This window comes from Branchiostoma belcheri, unplaced genomic scaffold (assembly GCF_001625305.1).
Source record: "Branchiostoma belcheri isolate BF01 breed outbred unplaced genomic scaffold, Haploidv18h27 scaffold159, whole genome shotgun sequence".
Classification (NCBI taxonomy): domain Eukaryota; kingdom Metazoa; phylum Chordata; class Leptocardii; order Amphioxiformes; family Branchiostomatidae; genus Branchiostoma; species Branchiostoma belcheri.
Window position 1 is genome coordinate 526556 of NW_017803035.1, and position 10458 is coordinate 537013.

Below are 10458 nucleotides of genomic sequence, written 5' to 3' on the forward strand. Positions count from 1 at the left end.
CAGCGAACGGAGGTGGCTTTATGAGGTGGTTATAGCAACTGACAAGGCTTTATCACACCATATTCACCGAGAAAGGGCGGGCCATTAACGCTATTATCATATAGCTTACACGATAGCCTATCCAAACTGATGCAGTAAGTGACACAATGTACAATTTACCCGTTGCACATGCTGAATAGAACATAGTTCCATCTGGAGTCACCTGAGGTCACTGGGTAGAGTTCACGTTCTATGTCTTCTATCTGGGTCACAGGCAGGGAACAGGTGTTCTTATGGGAGTCACCCGAGGTCATTGGAACACAACTCAAGTTATTTTTGGATTTTTTAGAACTAGAGCCGTGTTCTATTGGGTCACCTGAGGTCATATGCGGGTGATTATTGGGTTTGTTTAATGTATGGATTGGGATGAATAAATACCCGATTTTGACTCTATTTGTGACATTACGGTGTCATAAGGAATGTGGAATGGAGCCTTCTGATTGGTCAACGTCACCCGGCTATATGATAATCTTTCTTAAAGCGATTATTTTCCTCCCACAGCACAATCATCATTCGCTTACTAAGATCAGACGCCGTCTACAGGAACTCTTTCTTCCGAAACACTATGCATCTAGGTTTTTTCTGTATTATTTGTATATGTCCCTAGAGTTTTGTATTATTTTATTGGTGTACCGTGTTTTATGTTGTTTTTTTACCTGAAATAAAGAATAAAGACAAATATACATTAAAACTAGAAAAGTAACATTTGCAAAGCAAATACATCATGTTTACCTTCGGATATGGTCTGCTCTGTTAATTCTTACTCAAACGCATTCACATACATGTACATGTATATGGTGACAGGAGACTAAATGCCTACTATGAAATCGCAACATTGTATGTAACCCAACACCCAACACCAGTTACTTTGGTGACAGACGTCAACAGAAGAGGCCATTGGACAGGTCAGAGGTTAGTGTTTGGAACAGAAGAAGAAGAGGAAGAAGAAATGGAGCAAAAACAATATGTTTTCTTTCGGTAAACATAATTATACTCTAGGAATAGTGGTGAGCTGGGTTCCTTTCTAGGACATACACCTGTCGACTTCAGTGTTTCCAATTTCCCGACGGGAGGTTTTGGACAGACCAGCGACGACAGCGTTACAGCAGGAGGCGACATTAAGTGGTACGTTTCCCGCCTATTTAAACGACCACCAACCTCGTAACGACCCGCGTAATTGGTCCACAACTATCCGTCAATCTCTTTGTCGTAACGATCCACGTAATTGGTCTAAAAATATTCCCATCAGTCTCTAGTGCTACGAATCTATAACAAAATCTAACGTTATAGATAGATAGATAGATAGATAGATAGATAGATAGATAGATAGATAGATAGATAGATAGATAGATAGATATAGATATAGATCGATATAGATAGATATAGATATAGATAGATATAGATAGATATGGATAGATATGGATAAATATAGATAGATATAGATATAGATAGTTATGGATAGATATGGATAGGTATGGATAGATATAGATAGCTATAGATAGATATAGATAGCTATAGATAGATATAGATAGATATGGATAGATATGGATAGATATGGATAGATATAGATAGATATGGATATATATGGATATATGGATATATGGATATATAGATAGATAGATAGATATAGATAGATATGGATAGATATGGATAAATATAGATAGATATAGATATAGATAGTTATGGATAGATGTGGATAGGTATGGATAGATATAGATAGCTATAGATAGATATAGATAGCTATAGATAGATATAGATAGATATGGATAGATATAGATAGATATGGATATATATGGATATATATGGATAAATATAGATAGATATAGATATAGATAGATATGGATAGATATGGATAGGTATGGATAGATATAGATAGCTATAGATAGCTATAGATAGATATGGATAGATATAGATAGATATGGATAGATATAGATAGATATGGATATATATGGATATATGGATATATGGATATATAGATAGATAGATAGATAGATAGATAGATAGATAGATAGATAGATAGATAGATATAGATAGATATAGATAGATATGGATAGATATGGATAAATATAGATAGATATAGATATAGATAGTTATGGATAGATATGGATAGGTATGGATAGATATAGATAGCTATAGATAGATATAGATAGCTATAGATAGATATAGATAGATATGGATAGATATGGATAGATATGGATAGATATAGATAGATATGGATATATATGGATATATATATATATATAGATAGATAGATAGATAGATAGATAGATAGATAGATAGATAGATAGATATAGATAGATATAGATAGATATAGATAGATATGGATAGATATGGATAAATATAGATAGATATAGATATAGATAGTTATGGATAGATGTGGATAGATATGGATAGATATAGATAGATATGGATAGATATGGATAGATAGATATAGATATAGATAGTTATGGATAGATATGGATAGGTATGGATAGATATAGATAGATATAGATAGATATGGATAGATATGGATAGATATGGATAAATATAGATAGATATAGATATAGATAGTTATGGATAGATATGGATAGATATGGATAGATATGGATAGATATAGATAGATATAGATAGATATAGATAGATATAGATAGATATGGATAGATATGGATGGATATGGATGGATATGGATGGATGTGGATGGATATAGATAGATATAGGTAGATATAGATATCACCACGTAATCACCACTATATAGAACACTTCCCCAGGCCTGATGTCTTGTCCCCCGTCCGTGTGTCTGTAACGCCTCACGCCGTGTAACACCCGTGCTCTGTGTATTGTTTCTTGACTTTTTGTTTCCACCTCTCTGTCAAGGCACAGTGGACAAAGTGCGTCATAGGACCTGTGTCCGCTATGCTAAGAATGTTTGAAGCAGCGGCTGCCTGCTGCTTGTTTTCTTGCAGTTGTTTTGTAGCCGATGTTCATGGGGCCTGACCTTCGAAATTCAGGAAGAACTGAGAAGCTGTGACCTTCAAGCAAGCGGACACGATAAATTTGACAACAGCGAGTTTTAAATCACCTAGCCCGGGATGATGTGTATAATCATGTCCAGGGTCCAGTACGGCCCGTTGAAGTTCATTTGGTGCGTAAGGAAAATGTATTGCACTTCCTTAATGTGGATGTGTTCACTTTGGAAAACGACCTTGATTGGAAGGCGTTACGTACCAAACTGCACAGGCCTGACTAGCCCGATCCTGACTGTCCATCATAATTACCATTTTGGCCAATGACAGCTTGGTAATTATCGGTTCGGCCAATGAGAGAGCGCATTTTATGTATTTATTTTGCATTAATACTATTTGTTCAGAGGTGGACAGGGCTATTGTATCGGTTTATAGTAGACAGAGTTTGGCTTGTGTGTGTGTGTGTGTGTGTGTGTGTGTGTGTGTGTGTGTGTGTGTTTGTGTGTGTGTGTTGTATAGAATTTTCCACACACATTTTCACAGATTATTACCTTCTCCACGAAGGTTATGTTTTTGGTAGCGTTTGTACGTGTGTATGCTGTTAAGCAAAATAACTTGAGATGGATTTTCATGAAACTTGGTACGTGGTTAGGTCTAGACCCATTGAAGAAACGATTAAATTTTGGACCCCTTTTGGTTGTTCTTGGTACTGCAGCAAAATGTCTGCAGTTGGTATGTTGTGTTCTGGGCATGTTGGGGTACGATTTTTTGGCGACAGATAGCTCTTTGTGTCTCACAGAAGTGGTGTTGTTTTAGAACTGATTATTTATCCCAATTATCTAGCACCGTAATCTATTTCAATGTAAAGTGTTTTTCTTGGGATAATTGTATCTTTTTATTTATTTAACTTATTAGTAAACAAATGGGATGGCAGGGGTGTTATCCCATTTTTTTACTAAAAGGTGATGTTTTAGGTTCCCCTGCAGTTTTTTTTAATTGCTGAGACCAATGCCGTTTTATTTTACTTTTGAAGGTTATAACTCGAGGAGTTAACATGTAGTCGTGATCTTTGGTATGTAGGTAGCTTAAGTGATGATGGCTGATAAAATGCTAATTATGCAAATCAGGAAGAATTTGCATAATCGATGAGGAACTATAGATAAGTTGGGTTCCGTTATAGGATTTTTTCAAACATGTGACGTGTGTAAATAAGCAAGAGGGGAACGTTAACATCTATAGATATTAATTATGCAAATGATATGAAATGCTATGATGCCATGATGATAAATGGCGGGAATTAAGTACAGTGAACAAAGTTCAACATAAATCATGTTACATGGGCCATCATTTGTATAATAGATGAGAAAATGCTACAATAACCTTCTTTGTTTAGAGTTTTTATCATTGGACAACTTTTTTATTAAACAAGACCAATAAGGCCACACCGCCTTAATTCTATGGATGACATCCGCGCGCGCATTGATTTTCGCCAAAAAAAAAAAAAGATCACGTCCTCCGACCCAGGATAGTCCATGGTACTAGTAGTTAGCGACAATAGGGAGCCGGCGATAACTCTGGGGGGCGGCACCCAGGCTACCGAAGCTCCAAGACTCAAGATCTCAACATACATCGCAGAGTGGAACTCACTGTCACCAAGTACAGTAGGGGCACTGTCAATAGATAGCTTTAAACAATGTCTAGAGCTAGAAGTACAAGGGTTAGGTGGAACAAGTCGATCGGTGTAATATAGCCAGCTGCCGCCGCGCCGCGTGCCTGCGAAGCTGGTGTGTTACGCCGAAAGGCGGTTATACCGGCTATACAGATACAGATACAGATACAGATACATACAGTGCCGATTCATAAATTCTACAAAAAGCCAGCATGTGCCGGCTTGCCGTATACGTCGCCATGTACTGCCGCAAATTCCCAGATTTGTATTCCTGTGGTTTAGTAGCATTTCTATTTTTGGCCGGAATTTTTTTTATTCGCCCGCGCGCACTAGTTTGGGGGTCCTCAGAGGATGTCATCCATAAAATTAAGACGGTGTGGCCTAACTGAAGAAAATTAAACTGTTCTCCAACTCAAAAAACATCTACATCAACCTTCACTCAACCGTGACGGGGGGCGGCACCGACTTCCGACGAACTTTGACCTAGTGCGACGTCACACGTGGTTAAAAGTCACGTGTCCACAGCACGTGGGTCATAAAGCTGATTAAGACTGAGCGATTCAGTCGAAAATTTTTGGTGACTTAATTTCTTTTTGAGTTGGAAAGCAGTTAAATTTTCTTCATGTATTTTACCAACACAGATGAAATTTTATGCTAAGACCAATAACTGTTATGCAAATCAGGATCTTACTTGCCTAATTAATGAGAAACCTTTTTGATACTTCATCCATGAAAGTTAACATCATTTGGCGAAGATATTGGCTCGTAGAACTCTAGCTTATAACGTGTGTGTTTGGATTTATTGGGCTAGTTTCGAAGCACATTTAAAAATGGTTTCATAGCCACATATCACTTGGTGATAAGCAGCTAGATATCATATTCATTTCTTAAACCAGATGTTCTCAATTAGGGAAAGCTTTGATATATATCACGTGCACGAACTTGGTCAAACGGGGACATGGGCGCTACTGCTGAGCTTTTACCGTTACCCGTTGATATATTCAAGAGCCCTGTAGTAGGGCTAAGGATAGTAGACATATCAGGGTTCTTTATACACACGAAACTACATGTACATGTATGTCGTCATTTTAAACAAAAAGGGTTGTGTCACGCCCGGCACATTGCATAAAGGTTGGAAAGAGTGTTGGTGATAGAAAAATCATGATAAACAGACGGCAAAATAAAACAGACGACAAAATGACACGATGACATAGAACCATATGTAGATATTAGGAATATTTGCAAGAGCTGCGTGCGTTATACTGATGAACAATTTAAACAGGAAATATATTAATAGAAAGTGAGGCAAAAACATGGTTAGGAATTAAGTCCACTCTTGAGTTGATTTGCTGTAACGTTTTGAGTGTCTACCCGCGCATATACATGTACTAGTTATGACAACTAGACCATTCTGGCGCATATCCCACTAGCAATAAAAACGATGACCCAACGTTTCCATGTAGAATTTGTCTGGTTGTATTAAAGGCATCCAACACAGTTTTTAGGGCTTGGAAACCTGATTTTTCAAAGTCAATATTCTAGTTGTTAATCTACATACTGAGTTGAAACCACACTGTCCCAATGTATATTGACCCTCATGGAGCAAAAATTCCATAAATTCTGACGAAAATGTAACTGGAAGGGCCTTTGGCTAATTTTTTGGGTACCTTCCAGAAAATAAAGGACTCATATCTTGCGGTTTGTTTCTGCAGTTATAAAAGCCCAAGGTATGAAATACTGACTCAAATGTGCTAATGTCAAGCAGTATGTGTGAATATGACAAAGATTGTCTTATTCAGAATATCTCCATTTTTGCTGCCATGAAATCGCATTGGATGCCTTTAATGTGTATACTTGTGGCGTTGGTGTTGTAGCTGTACTACACGTACAAAGGAATGATTTCATGGCAACCAACAAATAGGAATAAATCATTCATTTGTGGAGAAACGGCGCTAGGACTGTGTCCACATGTTTTTTGTATACGTTTTGTCTTTGCTTTGATATTACATTAATTTCGGTCGCATCACTTGAGGTCAACCATATCTCTGTTGAACACACGTACGGGAGTTTGGGCAGAATGGAACGTTATCACGTAGTGGCGCGATTTCCGTGTTTGTAATTTTTATGGTTGACATCAGCGCGCGCATTTATTTTCGCCTGATTTTGGGGAAAAAAAACAAGAAATTTTGTTGCCTTCTGACAGTGGTCAACATGCCGAAAATGGGCAAAGATGCCTGTTGCCATGCCGAAAGGTGGGTGGCAGATAACTATGAAGAGAGGAGACAAGAAAATGCTCTGATTTAATGTTTTGTTTCTTACTTTGATGCAGTGATATGTGATGCTGGCTGTGTATATGTCATGTTCCCACTGAATCAAAATCATTTGTACAATGATTGAGTCAAAATTTTAAATTGTAGGAACCTTGTTTTTTCGGCCCGCCTTGTTTTTTTTTCGCCCGCTCGCATTAGATTTGGAGTCTGCGGAGGATGTCATCCATAAAATTTACTTGCTGTGGCCTAAAGTATGCGCTATCACCTGGCACACAGGATGGGACAGTCATGCAATAAACATGCAATTTGTAATTACAACCAACAACGGATAGCACCACTGGATAAGCCATTTGCAATTGGGCCGCTGTAAACCAATTTTGGGGCTGCAGATTTTTACTTAAGTTTCTCTTTTCGGGCAAGGGAGCGACGTCCTTGAATAACTCCAAATATTGCGTGTACATTTTTTAAACGTTTTTATGCTGTAACTAAAAGATCTTAGTCTTACGAGCAGTAATATAGTTCCCTGCAAACAAGTATTCTTAACCAAAGGATTCAGAATTATGTGCAATATTATATGTCTTTGTGAGCGTTTTAAAAACAAAGTGTCTGTAAATTGACTGCAATTCAGTGATATTCTCACTGCGATAGCTCAATAAAGATATCTTGAATCTTGTACATGTCCTTGTTTTTTTCCTTTCAGAAGCCATGATTCCTTGAACTTCAAATGAGTTTTGATATGTTCTCTTGCACAAAGATGGGCATATAAATTCACTGCAATAAAATGAATTGAATTGCGAGACAAAAACACATGTGAAGGAGACTGCTCAGAAAATTTCACTGTTTATATAGAATATGTCACTAGTCTGTGGTGTACAATATTTCTCTGCTAGAGGCTAATTAGCCCCCTCTCCGTGAGGCCGGTTAACTCAGGTGGGCAGCCAGGGAGCGATGCAGTCAGGCTAAAATATTCACACTAGTCAAACCAGGTCATGCCAGTGCGTCACAAAATCCTCCTTAAGCGGGAGTTCTAATGAAATATGGGAATGTAATATCATGGCGCGATCTCTGGCAATTACTTTTCGGTTGGTGCAAGACAAAGATAGTGCAGCTAGCCTGTCGGGGATTCCATGCACATGTGATAAAACTTAATAATACCCGCGCTGTAAGGCGCGGTGATATATTTTACAGCCATATACAAACACTTATCTTACACCATAGTGACTTAGAAGAAGTGCAGTAATACTTGCGATGAGGGGTTGTTGCCGCGGATATTGTGTTGTTTAGCGCACGTACACATTTCGTATCGGGGTCGTATTTTACGTCCCCCTGTAATCGTAGCCCATTCAAGGTGGTGCCTGTGGTCAAAGGCGGTCATTCATAGGGTCCTGGAGAGGTTAGATTGCACAGTAGGGAAGCCTAGCAGGGTCACGCACATACAATTGTTGCCGGTACACCATTTAGGCTGGAGTATTTGTCAAGCCCCCGAGGAGAGAGATATACGCGGTCACTTAAACACCATTCTTCCTGTCAAATATGGTGTGCAGGTGGAGCGTACCCTACGGGCGGACAATAAGAGGAAAATACCGCCTCTTTTGTTCCAATGTTTGCACCGACTCTTCCTGAATATAATGGCGAGTGAAGACTATCTCGGGTTCCAATCTCTGCTTATTTTCCTCCGTTTGCAGCCAGCGTTCAATTCGACAAACTCCCGCTTGAGTTGGTAAAAGCGTTCGGAACTGCCCCTCCGTGGCGCAGCCGGGTTGACCAAAGCCCTGCGATCTGTTACAGAAGCCCTACGATAACCTCGTATAACGTTAAGTGCGATGTCCCCTACAAACTGTAATGTCTCTTGCCCCCATGTTTGTAAGCGCGTCCATGCATAATCTTTCCAAGAGAGCACTTTGTCCCAGAGCCAGTACCTTTGTATGAGAAGTTCTCGTTGAACTTGGGCTCGTAACTCGCCGTCCAATAAGCGTGCCATGTCGTGGTCTGCGGCTAGGTCTGCGGGCAGGTCCCCCTCGGCGGTTTGCAAGGAAAGGTCTGCCCCGTGCAGCAACAACAAACCGACAACGTCGACGAAGCCTGCGGCGGCGGCCGTGTGAAGGGGGGTGCACCCGTTCACGTCCGGGACGTTACAATCCGCGCCGTGAGTTAACAGCACCTTGACGCAGTCCACGTCGTGTTGTAGCACCGCCAGGTGTACCGCCGTCAGCCCGGTGTGCGTGGTAGCGTCCACGTCCACGGTGTTCCGCCTCAACGTCAGGATCCGGCCAAGTTCGGCGGCGTCGCCCTCGTGTACAACCGAGTGGAGAACCACGTCCAATGGGAAGGCGATTTTTCTCCCTTCCGTAGGGTAGGTCATCGTTGGCTGCCTCTCCAACTAGCCTGGCTTCACGTCATTTTGAAGGCTCATACCCGGCCTAAGGCCTCCCAATCGATCCCCCAGCCCAACAGCTTGGCATCCAAAAAGCAGCTGCAAGTCAGTCAGAATCCAGCAGAGCAACAAAATGTCGTTTCACTCGTGCAGGCTCGCCAGCCGCCCGTTTTTGGAGCGGAGCCAGTTGTGTGTACCCGGCGGTGCGGAAGGCCAGAAGTTTCCCGGTTTGCACGCCGCTCGTGACGTCAACTAGTAATTGTCTGGTGGGGTGTGCAGAGGGGTGTTTATTTGCGCTGAGCCGCCCCAAGGCCTCTTGAGGACAGGGGTGGCGAGTTAGACCTGTTTTGGTAAACCTATCCACCCGTGTTGTTGTTATTACGGACTGTACTAACACCAATGGTCAAGGGACCTACCGGTGACGATAGGTCCCAGAAAATAAAGGCACAGGCGACCTATCGTTTGAGGCAAATCATTCTCTTTTCCCTTCCAAACTTCTGTGCCGGTGTGAAAATCTTTCTTTAGTCCTTCAACAAATCAAAGGCACTTAGCGCGGAAAGACTACAGGCGTGGTCTGCAACCAATCAGCTTGCATATAGACAAGGACATTACTGATTTGATTACCTGACCTGTTTAACCTTTATGACGTCAAGGTCACAAAGGCGTAATGGGGTGACACACACAGGGGAGAAAAACTACTAAAGTAATTATAACGCTCCCAGTTTGTATAAAACGTTGTGACTTATTGGCCCCTGTAGTTTTTATTCCAGATTCTGTATCTGTCTAAATTGTCTGGTACTGTTTTTAGTCGCAGTTGTGACGGAGGTGGTCGGTTCTTACATGTAAACCACAAAGGTGTGATGTCGTCGGGATATTAGGCCACACCAATTTAATTTGCTGTTTCTCGGATTCGCCCTGTCCATTGTTTTCTAATTAGCAAAAAAATATTAAGGTTCTAAATCAACAGCAAAATGCTCAATGAAAGACATATTTTGGCCCGGCCCCAAAGGTTGAACAAAGTCCTTTTCTTCCTAGTTGTTAAAGTTTTGCAATGTAACTAACATGCAACTTTGTTTCATTAAAAGTTAAAAATTTATTGTTTTAATTATAAACTAGCCTGGTATGTTGACTTCATGGCTCATATCGTAACATTTCTGGCTATCA

General features: G+C 40.4%; 1 protein-coding gene across 1 annotated transcript; it reads right to left on the reverse strand.

Annotated features, from left to right (window-relative positions):
• Positions 1-7681: 7681 nt before the first annotated feature.
• On the reverse strand, positions 7682-9745 carry LOC109465856 (protein phosphatase 1 regulatory subunit 27-like). Its single transcript, XM_019763345.1, has one exon. It carries the CDS (start codon positions 9280-9282, stop codon positions 8563-8565), a length of 720 nt encoding a protein of 239 aa, XP_019618904.1. The 5' UTR covers positions 9283-9745; the 3' UTR covers positions 7682-8562.
• Positions 9746-10458: the final 713 nt, after the last annotated feature.